Genomic DNA, 18468 nt, shown 5'->3' with positions numbered 1-18468 from the left:
TTGTCTTAGGTGCATTTGTGATGCTTGTGAACACAAATTTAAAGAATTAATCAGAAAAAAGGACGAAATAATCAGAGCACTTCAAATTGGTATGTTTAAGAGTGCACTTTTGGAATAGAAAATACGTTTCTCTCCACCGCTAGAAGATCACAATAAAGAATCTGATTTAAACAAAGCGGACATGTTGATTCACCGTACAAACTGTACTTCATCAGAAGAAGACACCCACCTACACCAGGAAACTGAGAAAGACATCTCAGCATTGTGTAGTAACGGTTTTTCAAAGGAATATGCTAATTGTTCATCAAACAACGGCTCAGCAGTGGAAAAACAGCTACAAAAGAAGAAAGTGAAACAATTTGACGATTGTCATGCACGAAACATTCCGAAATTATTGACTAACAATGTGAATGGCATTGTAGAACTGGGAGCAAATTTTGATAGCGTAGTGAGTGTTAATGAAGAATGTTCTGATTTCCCAAGGACTGATCGTGCTGTGCTCAAAGAGTGTGATAATAACGTCCACAGGAACGAAGTTAGTGCCTTTATTAAGAAGCTGTTTAAAGTGCTGCGGTTCCTGTGTTTCATCAATGTCATCGTAACAACATTGCTACTAAGGTATGACTTACCAGACTGGTTGTGCGTAAACAAAGAAATTAGACTTACTAACTTAAAGCTGAAAAACTTCTGTGCCAAGTTTGTGAATGTTAAGGTGATAGACATTAGTAACTATGAAAGAAACTGTTTCACATACCATGGAATGCATCTCAACAAATACGGTAAAAGGATGCTAGCTTCTAACATAAGCAATACTCTTGAAGAGATCTCTCTCGTCAACAAAAGTAAAAATAAGTCTGTTATTGTGCTGGGCGATCCTTCACAGGGAAACTAACAGAGTGGACCAATTCCCATGGAATTTGGTCCACAAGAAACAAAATAACAGAATGCAATTTAGAATTAAAGACCCACTCAGGTGCCACATTCGATGACCAATTAAATGATTCTCTGTTTGATTTAAAATGTAATAATTTCATAATGCATCTTAACATTGGTGGTCTGTCAGTAGGAAAGATGAACAAATTGTATGAACTAGAAGTATTTCTAGAGAACACAAGTTTTGTAAAAGTTATATGCTTAAATGAGCACTGGCTTAAAAGTGAAAATATAAACTTGATAAACTCACTTTCAGGTTACAATTTAGCTGTGAGTTTTTGTAGAAACAACGGTTTTGGAGGATCGTGCATTCTAGCAGAAGACTCACTAAGCTTTGAAGTCAGGCAGACTTTTAATTGTTTGAACGAGGAACTATTATTTGAAAGTGGCTGGATTGAACTTCTGGAATACGGCATATTAATTATTAGTATATATCATATCCCTGACTATTCCGCTACATGCGCATTTTTGGACAAACCTGAAACCTTGTTGTATAGATTGCAGGTAGAAAAGTTATGTAAAAAGGTCATAATTTGTGCTGACTTCAACATAAATGTAAGAGCTGATGATAGGTTTGCCGTTTCTCTGAAGGACATGTTATCTACAAATGGCTTAACATTTAACTTCAGTGAGTACACTAGAATAACAGTATCTTCTGAAACATGTATAGATAATATAATGAACAGCATCAGCTATGGTGCTACAGAAAAGTTCATCCTAGAATTAGGTATATCTGACCATTCAGTCCTTTTTATCTCATTGCCAAATTTAGATAAAACTGTAACAGTGAAATGAGTCAGGAACTTCAGCCAACACAATGTGAATACATTTGTCTCAAGACTAAATGAACCATCCTGGTGTTTCAGCAAGTGGTACTCAGTAAACACAAACTACAACGCTTTCGTATCAGAATTGATGAGTGTTTTCAATGAATGCTTCCCCTTCATAACAGCACATGGCAAAAACTGTAAAAAGAACTCGTGGGTAACTGAAGGCATCAGGATCACTAGTATTAGAAAGAGGAAACTGCACATGCAATCAAAGAACAGCTATGGTCAGCTATGTAAACAAATGCAAAAGAATGTTTGGTAGAGTAGTTAAACAGGCAAAACAAATGGCAAACAGTAAATACATATCAGATGCCACAAATGAATCTAAAGCTATATGCTAAATTGTCAGGAGTGAAATAGGTGCATAAAAATAAAAAGTTTTAATCATAAATTAGAAAGACAAGATAGGAAATTTTCACCCGATATCAATACTACCAATTATTTCTAAAATATTTGGGTGCGTAGCGTGTAACCTACTAGAAAAATATAACAAAAAACATAACATTATTCTTAGTAATCAGTATGGATTTAGGAAGGTGCCGAAGCACTGTGGATGCTATTCATGAACTAATCACTAAAATAAGCAAATGCCTCGATAACATGGAGAATGTATCCGGTATCTTCTGTGACCTCAGTAAGGCATTTGATATGGTAAACCATAAGCAACTGCTCCTCAAATTAGCTTCTTATGGCTTCCGTGAAAAATCATGAAATTGGTTCAAGTTGTATCTCAAAAATAGGAAACAGAGGGTAGTTATACAACATAAGGGCGAGAAAGATTGCTCTAGTTGGAAGGAAATACAAGCAGGTGTACCCCAGGGGTCCATACTAGGCCCATTGCTATTTCTATATTATATAAATGACATGCCAGGTAAGGTAACTTCAGATACGATTCTGTATGCAGATGACTCAACAGCAGTAGTCTGCTGTAAAAACACTGAAAAATTAGCACAGAAAATAAAACAGACTCTTCAAGAACTAGAAAATTGGATAAATAATGCTATGAAACTAAACTTAACAAAAATACAAATTGTACACTTCAGGACCAAAGAAACTGTTGAATATGTAACACAGTTAAGTTATGAAGGTACAGAACTGCTAACTGCTGAATCTGTCAAATTTCTGGGAGTCACCATAAACAAAAACTTGTCATGGACTGATCATATGAATTGCTTATTGAAGCAGTTAAATAATTTTGCTTACGCAGTGAGGTTTCTGAATAAAGTAACTGACTTAGTGGTTAGGAAAATTGGGTATCATGCATATTTTATATCAATTGTAAGATATGGCATAATTTTTTGAAAAGTTGAAAAAGGAAGCCCCCTCAGAGTGTTCAAGCTACAGAAAAAAATTACCAGAGCTGTGATTGGAACAAACAATAGGCAATCATGCAAACCTTTATTTGCAAGCCTTGACTTACTTAAGATTCCTTCCATGTTTATATATGAAACACTTTTCTTTGTGTTAAAAAACGCACATCTTTTTGAGGGAAATTCATTTACACTTACTTATGAAACAAGGTACAAACAAGATTACATGTTACCTTGCCACAGACTAACATTATTTGAAAATACTCCATATTACATGGCTTTGAAGCTTAGCAATAAAATCCATTCAAAGTTGAAGGACTGCAAGCTAGAATCCATCTGTGCAAACACTGAAAAATATTTAAAAAGCAAATGCTGCTACAGTGTGGATGATTTTATAAATGAGGAAGACAAGTAGGAGATATTACATCTGTTTTGTTTTCCTGTTTTTTCTACATAACATTCTACGTGTGTGCTTATGTTTTCTTTTAATGGAGGTATATGTTCTTTTTATATGTGTCCATACTTAACTTTGTATCAAGTGAACTATGTATCTAAATATCTAGATGTAAATATATATACTACTTTTATTAAAGTATGTGGGCTTTGAAAGTATGTGGTCTTTGAAGTATGTCCATATTTATGAACTACAGAAACAAACATGAAAAATACTTTAAAAGAATGATTTCAAACCACTGTGGAAATTTTAAGAAAAAGGAAGAAATCTAACATGTAATATCTTTTTATGTGCTTCTGGGAGCATCCATATGCATTATTTTAATGTATCTTGTTTTAGGTATACTTAGGTAGGCATAGAATTATTCATTGACGAGTCACCAATGTTTCAATCAAATGATCGTATATAACATGTCATGTGACAATAAAGATTCTATTCTATTCTGTTCTATGTTCTGCCATGTAGAGTTGTTTCATGCCTCCCCAGTCTCACAATCATGTAATCCTTCAGTGGAATTGCGGCAGTTTTTCCACTAACTGGCTACTTTTTGCATCGCCCTCCAGGAAACCTGGTTCCCGGCAATGCGGACCCCTGGCGTCCACGGCTATAAGGGATATTACAGGAATCATAGCGACTATACTAGAGTGTCAGGTGGATTTTGCGTCTATGTCTTGAACTCCGTATGTAGTGAATCTGTGCCCCTTCAAACCCCTCTTGAAGCTGTGGCTGTCACGATAAGGATGACACAGGACATAACGGTCTGCAATGTATATCTTCCTCCAGATGGTGCAGTACCCATGAACGTATTGGCTGCACTGATTGCTCAACTCCCTAAACCTTTTCCTACTTTTGGGAGATTTTAACGCGCATAATCCCTTGTGGGGTGGCGCCATGCTTACTGGCCAAAGGTAGGGAAGTGGAAAATTTTCTGTCACAACTCAGCCTCCGCCTCTTAAATACGGGCGCCCCCACACATGGCACATGGCACATATTCGGCCATTGATCTCTCGGTTTGCAGTCCTGGCCTTCTCCCATCTATCCACTGGAGTGCACATGACGACCTGTGTGGCAGTGACCACTTCCCCATCTTCCTGTCACTGCCACAGCGTCATGCCCATGGACACCTACCCAGGTGGGCTTTAAATGAGGCAGAATGGGAAGCCTTCACCTCTGCTGTCACCACTGAATCTCCCCCACATTTTGCCATCAGTGTTGTCATTGAGCAGGTCACTACAATGATCATTTCTGCGGCAGAAAACACGATCCCTCATTCTTTAGGGTGCCACCGGCGAAAGACAGTCCCTTGGTGGTCGCCGGAAGTCACTGAGGCAATTAAAGAGCATCGGCGTTCTCTACAATGACATAAGCAGCACCCTTCCCGAGAGCACCTAATAACCTAAAAGTGGCTCCGTGCCTGCATTCGGCATCTTATAAAATGACAGAAACAGGAGTGTTGGGAGAGGTACGTGTCGACCATTGGGTGCCATACGTCGCCTTCACAAGTCTGGATGAAGATCAGACGTCTTTTTGGGTACCAGACCCCAACAGGTGTCCCTGGCATTAACATCAATGTCGTGTTAACTACTGACACAAACATGATTGCTGAGCACTATGCTCGAGCCTCTGTGACGGAGAACTACCCCCCCCCCCCCTCCTCCCCCCAGCCTTTCGCACCCTCAAACAGTGGATGGAAAGAAAATTCCTCTCATTCACTACACGCCACAGTGAACCCTATAACGCCCCATTTACAGAGTGGGAGTTCCTCAGCGCCCTTGCATATTGCCCCGACACAGCTGGATTGGATCCACAGTCAGATGACTAAACACCTCTCGTCTGACTACAACCGAAATCTCTTCGTCATCTTCAACCGGATCTGGTGCGATGGCATCTTTCCATCGCAGTAGCGGGAGAGCACCATCATTCTGGTGCTCAAACCCGGTCAAAACGCGCTTGATGTGGATAGCTACTGGCCCATCAGACTCACCAATTTTCTTTCTAAGCTGCTGGAACGTTTGGTGTGTCGGCAGTTGGGTTAGGTCCTGGGGTCACGTGGCCTACTGGCTCCATGTCAGGGTGGCTTCCGCCAGGTTCGCTCTACCACTGATAATCTTGTGTGCCTCGAGTCTGCCATCTGAACAGCCTTTTCCAGACGCCAACATCTGGTTGCCATCTTTTTGACTTGTGTAAAGCATACGACACGACCAGGCGACACCATACCCTTGCCACATTATATGAGTGGGGTCTCTGGGGCCCACTTCCTATTTTTATCCAAAACTTACTGTCCCTATGTACCTACTGTGTTGAAATCGGTGCCTCCCATAGTTCCCCCCGTCTTCGAGAGAATGGCATTCCACAGGGCTCTATATTGAGTGTGTCTCTATTTTTAGTGGCTATTAACAGTCTAGGGCTGTCGGTCTCACCTTCTCTGTATGTGGATGACTTCTGCATTTCATACTGCTCCTCCACTGCTGGTGTTGCTGAGTGGCACCTACAGGGAGCCATTCACAAGGCGCAGTCATGGGCTCTTGCCCATGGCTCCCAGTTTTCAGCCGCAAAGTCGTGTGTCATGCATTTCTATCGGCATCGCACCATTAATCCAGAACCAGAATGGCGATCCCTTCGCTGTAGTGGAGACATATTGATTCTTAGGACTGGATTTCGAAGCCCGATTGACTTGGCTACCTCACCTTCATCAGCTTAAGCGGAAGTGCTGGCAGCACCTCAATGACCCCCGCTGCCTGAGCAACAACAACTGGGGTGCAGATCACTTTACACTGCTGCAGCTCTACAGAGCCCTTGTTCAATCCCACCTTGACTAACGAGAGTCTGGTTTACTGTTTGGTGGCGTCCGCAGCGTTGCGTTTACTTGACCCAGTGCATTACTGTGGTGTTCACCTAGCGATTGGGGCTTTTAGAACCAGTCCGGTGCCCAGTCTCCTTCTGGAGGCCGGAGTCCTTCCATTGAAGGTTAGGTGTGCACAGCTGCTCGCCAGTTATGATGCACACGTTTGTAGTTCTTCTGCACATCCAGATTACCATCTCCTTTTCCCAACCAAGGTGGTTCATCTCCCACATCAGCGGCCCAGGTCAGGTCTTACGATTGCGGTTCACATCCAGTCCCTTCTATCTGAACAGGATTCCTTCCTGTTACCACCTCTCCTCGAGGTCCATTCACATACAACTCCATGGTGTACACCCAGGCCACAGATTGTTCTGGACCTTTTGCTTGGCTGCCCGTTGTACACGTTCCCTTAATGTCCTCCATGTTCTTAGTGGTTCATCTTGGGGAGCGGATTGCACTGTCCTGCTTTGCTTATATTGGTCCATAGTCCGATCAACGCTGGATTATGGGAGCCTCGTCTACTCATCTGCTCAGCCATCCCTCTTACGCCGTCTCAACTCCATCCTTCATTGGGGGCTACCTCTTGCGACCGGAGCATTCTATACTAGTCCCATCGAGAGTCTTTATGCTGAAACTGCCGAATTACCATTGACCTACCGGAGCGACGTACTGCTTTGTCGGTCTGCCTGCCGGCTGTTGTCAATGCCCAACCACCCCTCTTATCAGTCCTTCTTCGACGATTCTCTCGACCGTCAGTATGGGTTGTATGTGTCTGCCCTGCTGCCCCCTGGAGTCCGCTTTTGTCGCCTGCTTCGACAACTGGATTTTGCCCTCCCTACCACCTTCAGAGAGGGTGAGAGCCCGACACCACCTTGGCTCCGGGCTCCGGTTCACATTCATCTTGACCTCAGCTCGCTCCCGAAGGAGGGTACTCTGGATGCAGTGTATTGCTGACAGTTTGTCGAACTTCATGCGCGACTCGCCATTGACACCTTTATTTACACTGATGGTTCCAAAACTGACGATGGTGTCGGCTGTTCCTTTGCCGTCAGGGACGTCTCCTTTAAATACCGGCTCCTCGACCAGTGTTCCAGCTTTACGGCCGAGCTTTTTGCCCTTTATCAGGCCATTCAGTATGTCCGCCACCACTGCCATTCTCCGTATGTACTCTGGGGGAAAAAAAAAAGGACCTTTTGCATGGCCCTAAGGACTCTGTTAACCCTGCGGCTCTCCACTATCACTTCCTCTCGATTCTCAACATGTACTGGGACCATGAAGTGGTTTACACCAACGGCTCAATGTGTTATGGTCATGTAGGCTTTGCATATGTTTATGGAGGACACATTCAACAGCAGTGTTTTCACTGCAGATCTGGCGGCCATATCTCATGCTCTTGAGCACATCCGCTCATGCTTTGGTGAGTCATTTCTCCTGTGTACTGACTACTTGAGCAGCCTACAAGCTATCGACCAGTGCTACCCTCTCTATCCTTTGGTAGCGTCCATTCAGGAGTCCATCTATGCCCTGGAACAGTCCCGTTGTTCAGTGGTGTTTGTGTGGACCCCAGGACACATCAGCATCCCAGGCAAAGAACTTGCTGACAGGCTGACCAAACAGGCTACGCGGAAACTGCTTGTGGAGATGGGTATCTCTGAAACTGACCTGCTTTCTGTCTTAAGCCGCAGGGTTTTTCAGCTTTAGGAGATGGAATGGCATAACAGTACGCACAACAAACTGCGTGTCATTAATGAAACTACGGTTGTGTAGAAGTCTTCCATGCGGTCCTTTCGCAGGGAATCAGTTGTCCTCTACCAGCTCCGCATCGGCCATACATGGCTAACACAGGGTTACCCCCTCCATCGCGGGGACCCACCACGATGTCGCTGTGGCTCACAAATGACGGTCATCCACCTCTTGCTAGACTGCCCACTTTTAGCTGCTCTGCGGCAGACTTTTAACTCTCCCAGCACCCTACCTTTGGTGTTGGGCGACAATGCCTCAGCAGCAGCTTTAGTTTTACCTTTTATTTGTGAGGGTGGGCTTTATCATTTGATCTAAGTTTTAGCACATGTCCTTTGTCCCTCTGTGTCCTCCACCCTAGTGCTTTTAGGGTGGACGTTTTAATGTGTTGCAGAGTAGCTGGCTTCTCCTTTTCATTCTCATGGTCAGCCAGCCATGGTAATCTTCTCTCTTGTTTTGATCTTCTTCTACATGTTTCTTGCGTCTTTCTATGGTTTTATTGTCCAAATTTGTCCATTGTAGTGTTTGTTTCCCCTTCTGTCATTCTTGTGGTTTTCTCCTTTCTTCCAGCTGTGTTTTGTATGTCTTGATTATTTTACTTCCACTCTTGTGGGATTATTTTAATCGGAACAAGGGACTGATGACCTAGCAGTTTGGCTTCCTCGTGTTTCCTAAGCACAAAAAATGGCTTGCAGGAGGAAAAGGGGTTATCGTATACACTGAAAATAGTTGAACCTAAAATTTCTTTTCTGAGACAATGGGAGCATTAGCTTGGTTCTCACTGTATCAGAATTACTGTGATTGATAGAGATTATGTTGAGAAATTAATTTTTTTTCTGCAAATGAAAAGTTGTTTATAATGTTTTTTGCTAAACATTGATTCACCCTATCAATTTACTGTGCATCAATACTACATAGTGTCTGTATTCACTGTTACACCATTATTTGTTTACATTCTTTTAAAAAATAATTGTGTCTCTGTCTCTTTTCCAGTCATTACCACACTGGATTGAAGAATGCAATCGACATAATCTCACCAGTGACATTCCTCGCATTTTAGTGGGAAATAAGTGTGACTGTAAAGAAGAACAGGTGGTAAAAACAAACACTGCACAGAAGTTTGCAGATCATCACAACATGCCGGTATTACTTTCAGTTTTTAATAGTATTATAATTCTCCCTTTCCCTCTCCCTCTCCCTCCCCCTCCCCCTCCCCTCCCCTCCCCCTCTCCCTCCCCCTCTCCCTCCCCCTCCCCCTCCCCCTCTCCCTCTCCCTCCCCCTCCCCCTCCCCCCTATCTCTCCCTGTGTGTGTGTGTGTGTGTGTGTGTGTGTGTGTGTGTGTGTGTGTGTCACACTTAAGTTACTGAGTCATCTTGAATCAATGGAAGAGAGAGAGTAAGGGAACAACTGCAATTACGAGAAAAAAAAGAAAAAGATTATTTTAATCTTTGAAAGGGGTGTAACTAAATTTGTAGATCACAGAAAAGACAGTGTTCAACATGGACTTTAGAAACGAAAAATAAATATATGTTTTGAAGTAGAGTACTAAAATAATTGGTATTAGAAAAGAAGTGGAAAAAATCATAACAAAAACAATAAAACAGCTAGGTTTTAGCTGTAGAAAGGAATACATTCTTTTATTTAAACATTATTATATGTTTTGAGTGCCACTTTCAATATGGAATTATTAAATAATTAGGCTTTTGTTTTATTCCCCTATTTTCATTTCCAGTTAGGTAATGCAAAGAACCTACAATTCTGAAAGCGCAGTAGTTACTATCGGTTTTTATTTGGTACCTTAATTGTACATTGCAGTTAGCATCTTTTATTACTACTTGTGTGTTTTTTATATCAACAGAAAGCAAAAAAGAGAGTAAAAAAGTAAAAAAGAGAAAAGAATTGAAAAGGTCATATCCTGAGTGTCACATACTTGTGACTTAATGCCACATTACTGACTACGTGATTGTCATGTCTTGATGAATTGTGAATAAATCTATTTTATCTGAAAGAATAATGAGTACACCAATGAGGATGGGAGTTCTCAAAACTAGTTGTGCAAATAAATATTTGTTACTGGAAACTGGCAGTGTATTATTCATATAACATTTACATTTCATTCACAGAAACTATGGAAACGTAAAATTTACATCACTTAACTGTTCCACTAAATGTAAAATTGTTTGGGTGACAATCCGGAGAGGAAGAACATACCATAGGCTGTTGTAATGAAGAATGTCTCCAGGCAAACTTGAAGTTATTGATGCACAAGACAGTTTTAATCTGTCAGTAAGTTTCCTAACAGTTTACATTCTGCAGTAGAGTGAAAGATTTGAAACGAATGAGTCAGTCACGTACTGTGTCCTTTAACTGTCACTGAGTTCATGGGCCATCCGCCAAGGGCACTCTTGATTTGGCATAGATGATTGTTTTATTTATCAGTGCTCCATGGGGACTAGACAGTGAGAAATTCTTTGCTTAATAGAGGCACATTTACCTAATGTACATTCCAATAGCCACTCTGAGATTGATGACCCCAGCATGACCAGCCTTCAGTTACTAGAAGAAGAAGAAGAAGAAAAAGAAGAAGGCGTAAAAACTGTTGTGATTGGCCATACAATTTTCAAAGTACTAAACTGCAAAACTTTGTGGGTGCCCAAAGTTCAACAGTATCATGACTTACTGTAGGATTACTGTGATTCTGGCCTCGTAATCTGGCCCCTCTGGTTTGCTCAGATGGAAGCTTGTTTTCATTACATGGGAGTAACCAGTCAGCTTGACCACCACTTTTTAACTGAAGTTGGAGGTGTAATCACAATACCCCTTGCACAAGATTCATACAGTAAACTGAAGACACAGTTGATTCGCTAAGTGTCTGCATCACAAGAGGATTGTGCACATAAGCTGTTAATGAAAGAAAACATCAGACACAGAAAGCCGTCTCAACATCTGAGGCATTTGTGTAGTTAGGGCGATGGGGGATCTGCACCCGACACATTACTTCGATTGCGCTTTTAGATCTACATCTATATCAATGCTGTGCAATCCACCTTAGGGCACATGGCAGGGTATACCCTGTATCACTGCTAGTTATTTCTTTCCACTTTTGCCAATAGAAGAAGGGAAAAACAACTGTTTGGATGCCTCCATATAAGCCCTAATTTCTCATACCTTATCTTCGTGGTCCTTCCGTGCAGTGTATGTTGGAGGCAACAGAATCATTCTGCAATCGGCTTCAAATTCCGGTTCTCTAAATTTTCTCAGTGGTGTTCCTCGAAAAGATTGTTCTAACCTACCAGTAACAAACCTAACAGCACACCTCGGGAATGCTTCGATGTCTTCCTCACTGTTATGGATCCCAAACATTTGAGCAGTACTCCAGAATAGATTGTACTACTTTTCTGTATGTGGTATCCTTTACCGATGAACTACATCTTCCTAGAATTTTCACTATAAACCAACGTCTACCATTCATCTTTCCTACTAATTTCCTTGCTTGCTCGTTTCATTTTGTATCAGTCTGAAATGTTCTGCCCAGATATTTAAACAATGTGACTGTGTCACACAGGGTGCTACTAATGCTGTATCCAAACATTATGGATTTGTTTTTTGTATTCATCTGCATTAACTTATAAGTCTCCACATTTAGAGCTAGCTGCCATTCATCACACCAAACTAGAAATTTTGTCTAAGTCATCTTGTATCCTCCTACAGTCACTCAACAAAAACACCTTACATCATCAGCAAACAACTGCAGATTGCTGCCGATCCTGTCTGCCAAATCATTTACATATGTAGATAATAGTAGCAGACCTATCACACTTCCCTGGGGCACTCCTGCCAATATCCTTGTCTCTGATAAGCATTTGCCATTGAGGACAACATACTGAGTTCTATAACTTAAGAACTCTTTGAGCCACTCTCATATCTGTGAACCTATTCCATGTGCTCATGCCTTCTTTAACAGCCTGCAATGGAGAACTGTGTCCAACACTTTCCAGAAATATAGAAATATGGAAACTGTGGTATTTCATCCATAGTTTGCAGTATATCATGTAAGAAAAGGGGCGAGCTGAGTTTTACATGAGTAATGCTTTCTAAAACCATGCTGATATGTGGACATTAGCTTCTTGATATCAAGAAAATTTACTATCTTCAAACTGAGAAAATGTTTAAGGATTCTGCAGCAAACCAGTGTTAGGGATATTGGTCTGTAATTTTGCTGGTCCATTCTTTTGCCCTTCTTATACACAAGAGTCACCTGCCCCTGGGGGCTTTGTGCTGAATGAGAGATTTGTGATAAATGCAAGCTAAGTAAGGCATCAGTGCTGTAGAGTAATTTTAGAAAAACCAAATTGGGATTCCATCTGGACCTGGTCATTTGTTTGTTTTCAATTCCCTCAGTGGCTTCTGTATGCCAGCAATTCTTCTTACTATGCCGTTCATACAGGAGTCTCTTTGACTGTTAAACAATGTTATGTTTGTATGATTCTCCTGCATGAATGATTTCTGAAATGTGAATTTAAAAAATTCAGCTTTTGTTTTGCTATCTTCAACTGGCACACCAGAATGATCGACAAGTAACTGGATGAGAGCCGTAGAAACACTCGACTTTATGAAGGACCAGGATTTTCTCAGGTTCACTGCCATATCTTTTGCTGAGGTATGACAGTGGTAGTAGTTGTAAACGTTTCACAGATGCATGAATCTGTACTAACCTTTGCTTGTCATTTGTGCATTCTCTTCTGAACCGAAGGTGCAACAGCCACTGCTTCCTCAGCAGTTTCTGAATCTCATTATTAAACCATGGTGGGTCTTTTCCGTCCTTAATCCACTTACTACACTTTTCATCATAACAGTAAACCTGGTCTAAACATTACGCCATGTATTCTCCGGTGTTTGCTTGAATGTCATTGGATTTCATTTCACGTGGAGCGGAAGCCAAGCTGTGTCTAGTACAGTCAAGTACGATTGTAAGCATACATCTTATGCTGCGTTAGATGCACATAAATGAGTGATAATGCAGGACAACAGCTTTATCAGTGCATTAAACATGGACAGCACTGGCCAGCCAGCTGGTCCAACCAATCTGCAATGATGCGAGCAGTTGCAATTCAGATGTAAAGGGAAACAAGCAAAGAAACAATACAGCTTTGAATGCCATTTAATTTTTAAAGAGAATGAAATGATATTCAGCAAAACTCCAGCACTCCCGTACTCTTCGTAGGTGACCAGACGGAAAGCATAAAATGCTCTCATTCTCACCTAACATAGTGTTCTAATTGCAAACAAGAGTGATAATTTTGCTGAACGAGCCATGTGTGATGTAGAACCATACTGCAGAAGTTTCACCATACTGTTGAATACTGAAGCCCCTGAAGGTATTAATTACAGTCAGTCATCTGGTAATCTCTCAGCTCCTTCCATTTCCGAATTCAAGAAATACGTTTTAGTTCTAGGACCATCGTCTGCTACTGAGATTTCCTGCTATACCCGCAGGACAGGACAGATAGTTTAATTTGTAGAAAGGGGCCAAAATGAGTGGCTGTCAGTTGCACTTGAACATACTACTTTATTCATTTGACAAACATTATAAGTGTAAAGAAAACATTAAAAACAGAGCAAGCCAAACATTAATTTTAGAACTTAGTTCCCTGCTAAATGCGCCATTCAATCTGACACCTCAAGGGCAAAACAACTTTAATTTAAAACCGGCTGAAGGCTAATCACTTAAGACTCAAAACAGGAATTTGAATTTAAAGGCAGAAGGCCTTATCTTAAAACATTTCTCTAAATTAGGCTGAAGGCCCAAACAATCTCATGCCTTAAGGGCAATTCAACTTTAAATTAAAATCGGCTAGAAGCCACACGCAGACAAACAAGAAGGACAAATAAGAAAAGGCAGCACATCAAACAGCACTCAGAAGTTTCCAAGGGTTGGCCTGAAATTCAAACACTAATGCTCGCTTAGATGAGACAGGCAGTCGGCCGAACAATTTGCAATCCGACAGCAACCCAACCGACAGACAGTCAGTGGACCAAGTGACAGGATAACTTCTGCTCCACCCTACCAGCACACAACAGGGAGTTCAATGGAACAACACAGAAGGTATCGGCGCCCACAACGAATTACAAATTTGGCTGTCAAACTACATACCGTACTGGACAGCCACAACACGATGAGGAAAATACACTGCCTGAATTTGTCAGTGGCCAGGGCAGGTAACCGGAACATTAAAGTCCATAAGGCAGAAGATTCTGCTGGTGCACTTCAATTAAAAAAATAATCAAGTTAAGTTAAACTGCACAGGAGGGCGGCTAGAATATCGCCAACTTGAAAACACACATTGTTGCTCGCAGGAATGTCCCAACAGCCTATAACAAAATTCAAATGACACAATGTGAACAGTTGGGGCTGGCTGGTAGATTAAGTAAAGACTCAACTTTTGTGTCAGATCGGTGAGCCACGGACCTCGTAGCAATCGGAACAGCCCCTCACACTCCGACCGCGCGTGGACACCGCCAGTGGCCCCAGCCAGACACACGCCACGGAGACTTCCTCCCTGCTCCACACCATCTGACCAACTGCCCGTACATGGCACAGCCGGAAACTATAAGCGCAATGCCAAAGATAGTACAAGGGTGCGAATATCGATACACGCTGCTGCTGTAACAGCATAATCGTGATAACTGCAGTAGACTAATCACAGACTATCAACCAAGGTTTAATGCAAAGCATAACATGAGCCAGCCACGGCTCAGCTGCGTTGATAACGAGTCAATCTACAACAGAATCCATGAAGCTATCCAGGTGCTGCATTTTCTCCTCTTCTTTATGACATGCCATTCTATATCCTGCCAGTGTTCAGCAGTGACATGCGAAAAAGCTGTGTTTGTTAGTTCCAGTATGTCAGACAGCTTAACAGTCTTGTTATTTCTTGGACCAAATCCATTAACTTGGCTCCAGATCATTTCTGTTGAGTTCATATTGTAATGGTACAGTGGCACATGTAAAAATGCGGAATTTGTATGATATGCTCGATATTGTGAAACTGATTGTTTTTCATGTTTCTACAACATTTATCACTCTGGTTTGTGTGAGACTACATCTGTGGTATAAAACAATGGACATAGTTCAAATAAACAGTATTTGGTTTTTCATTTTTACCCTAAAAAGTTAAATTGTTATGTTTTCTTAATTTAAGCGACCTTTATTAACAATATTTCATAAAATATTGACAATTAATAATTTATATTTGAAATGAAAACAGGAATTTCGCGTGCAATGTGTAATTAGAAACAATAAGATATGCACCATTCATAAAAAACGATGATGAATTTTACAATTGTGAGATATAGGTATTCCAAATTGAACAAAAAATAGAAAAATAAATGGTGAGTTAGGCAAGACGTGAACCAGTGATCCACGAACTGCGCCTCATTATCAATCTACGATGCTACTGATTCTGCTATACATTCAACCTGTATTACCATCTCAACTGTATTGAATACAGTCCCTCGGAAAACTTCAAAGCAGATTTTTTCAAAGCATTAAGAGTAACCTGTTTCTCAACACTTTTTGACCATGTTCCACATGTGTGCTTCACTGCGAAACAGGAAACACATGAGTAGGACCTACTTCCAAGAGCGTGACAGTACTGATGCATGTGTAATGTCAATTCACTAAGTGAGATGGTAACAATGAATGCATGGACATCCCAGTCTATACTCTGTAGGTTAAAGTTGCCTCCAATTAGTAATGCATGATCTGCCTCATGTTAAAGCCATAGCAGTATCTCAGACGGAAATTCTCTTAGATGCCATCACAGATCTGGGTGAGAGGATTCAGGATGCAATAAAGCCACCATCAGTCGGTTCTGTAGCGGTGCCATGCAACAGTTCCTCGTCTTCAGCAGTGAGTGGCTTAAGACACTCTGGTCATCAGGTGAATGATTTGCTCCACAGAACTATAGCAAAAGTAGAGGTCATTAGTGCAGAACATCATGTAATTATTCCAGACTGAACTTTTTGGTTTTAAGTGGCACAAAACAGTCACCTAGACTGACGTGACAGAAGTGATGGGATATCTCCTAATTTCATGTTGGACATCCGTTTGCCCAGCATAGTGCAGCATCTCAATGTGGCATGGAGTCACCAAGCTGTTGAAAGTCCCCTGCAAAAATATTGAGCAATGCTGCCTCTATAGCCATCCATAATTGCGAAAGTGTTGCTGGTGCAGGATTTTGTGCGTGAACTGTCCTTTCAATTATGTCCCACAAATGTTTGACGGGATTCATGTTGTGTGATCTTTGCGGCCAAATTATTTGTTCGAATTGTCCAGTATGTTTTTCATACCAGTCACAAACAATTGTGGTCTAGTGACATGACACTTTGTTGTTCACAAAAATCCCATGATTGTTTGGGAACATGAAGTCCATGAAGGGCTGCAAATGGTCTCCAAGTAGCTGAACATAACCATTGCCGATCAGTGACCCAGTCTGTTCCGTGTAAACACAGCCATCACCAGCTTGCACAGTGCCTTGTCCATGTCTTTGGGAGTCTGCACCACACTTGAACCCTACCATCACATCTTACCAACTGACATCGGGACTTGTCTGGCCAGCCCATGGTTTTCCAGCTGCCTTGGGTTCAACTGATAACACTCATGAGCCCTGAAGAGGAGCTGCTAGCAAAGATACTCACATTGGTTGTCTACTATCAGAGCCCATTAACACCAAATTGTGCTGCACTGTCCTAATAGATAAGTTTGTCGTATGTCTCAGATTGATTTCTATGGTTATTTCTCTAAGTTTGCTTGTCTGTTAGTGCTGACAACTCTAAGCATACTCCGCTGCTCTCGGTTGTTAAGTGAAGGCCATCGGCTACTGCCTTGTCTGTGACGAGAAGTAACGCCTGAAATTTGGCATTCTTGGCACTCTCTTGACCCTGCAGATCTCAGAATATTGAATTCCTTAATAATTTCCAAAGTAGAATTTCCCATGCCTCTAGCTCCAACTACCATTCAGCATTCAAAGTCTGTTAATCCCCGTCAAGGTGGCCATCATCATGTAGGAACCTTTGTTGCATGAATCAGCTGAATGCAAGTGACAGCTCTGCCATTACACTGCCCTTTTATACCTCATGTATGCAAGACTACCACCATCTGTATATGTGCATATCACTGTCCCATGTCTTTTTCACGTTACACCTACTCAAATGACAGCAACAATTAGACGTATGTGCATCCAATTGCCAGACAGTCAGTCAATGTGGCTATATTAATGACTGGAAAATCAGATGGAAATTCATTTCGGACACAGGTTCAGTTCTTTGCATTTTCACACAGTCTTATCTCTATAATTGTTGGCCACCAACTTCATTCTGACTTTTTGCATCAACAGCTCATCAGTAGCCACTTCCACTGGCATTTTATCAAAACTACCAATGGCCACCAGGTTCAGGCTATCCTTGATGTTTAACTCTAAGTTGTCTCTCTCAGTTGCAAAGGTGGAGCTCAACTCAGTGCTCAGAGAAGATGTTATTCACCTTTCTTGCAGTCCTTGGTCTTTACCCCTCCATCTTCTACCTACAGGCCTGGAGCCTGTGTAATGATTGCTGAGCTTTGAATACGAGAAAAAATCTGGACAGATATCCAGTGCCTCTGTTAAGGGACTAAAATAATGCGTTCAATCGTGCAGCTGTTTTCATTGAGCTGGGTTGTGCAAAGGCTTTTACACAAATTCCTGTGGTGAACAAAGACGTGCCAAAGACTATTTTAATCATTCCATTCAACATATTCGCCAGCTTGGTACGACGTTTGATTTGTGCAGTGCCACTCAGTCATGGCAGAGGCTCATATGACTCCATGCTTTAGAGACTGTCATTCTGCTTTGCATGCTTGGATAATACCCTCGTCTTTTCAGCAGAAATGCATCAGCAACATCTGGCGGAGATTTTTAAATGCCTAGAACAGCACAGTGTGTTGTTAAACACAACCCTCTGATCAACTTTTTGGGCCATCTGATTTCACCTGCAGGGTCATTGCCGCTATCAGAGAATGTGGAAGCTATTGTAGAGATCCCATGGCTAGAAACCTTCAAAGGGCTACACCATTTCTTCGGGATGCTGAATTTTTGCTGGCGACATCTTCCTCACTCAGCCAAAGTGAAAGAACCACTAACTGCAGCACTCCTGGACTCAAGGCTAAGGGGAATTCAGCCATCCATTGGACATAAGAGATGAGCTCTGCTTTTGAAGTAGTAAAGCAGAGCCTAGCAAATCTTGCACTCCTGGTACACCTTGCGTTGGATGCAGCACTTTAAGCAAGCTTCATGCCTCTCAGACAACTAATGGTGCAGTGT

At 41.7% G+C, this 18468-nt stretch overlaps 1 protein-coding gene across 1 annotated transcript in view; it reads left to right on the top strand.

Moving 5' to 3' along the window:
- The window catches only part of LOC126199008 (putative Ras-related protein Rab-33), a 99897-nt gene that overhangs the window by 38809 nt on the left and 42620 nt on the right, over positions 1–18468 (top strand). The window contains exon 3 of the mRNA XM_049935688.1: positions 9103–9252. Within this exon, the coding sequence (XP_049791645.1) occupies positions 9103–9252 (150 nt within the window). The remainder of the gene's footprint in view (positions 1–9102; positions 9253–18468) is intronic.

This window comes from Schistocerca nitens, chromosome 8 (genome assembly GCF_023898315.1).
Source record: "Schistocerca nitens isolate TAMUIC-IGC-003100 chromosome 8, iqSchNite1.1, whole genome shotgun sequence".
NCBI lineage: Eukaryota > Metazoa > Arthropoda > Insecta > Orthoptera > Acrididae > Schistocerca > Schistocerca nitens.
Note: the sequence above shows the minus strand (reverse complement) of the source record. Positions and strands in the feature narration are given on the sequence as shown.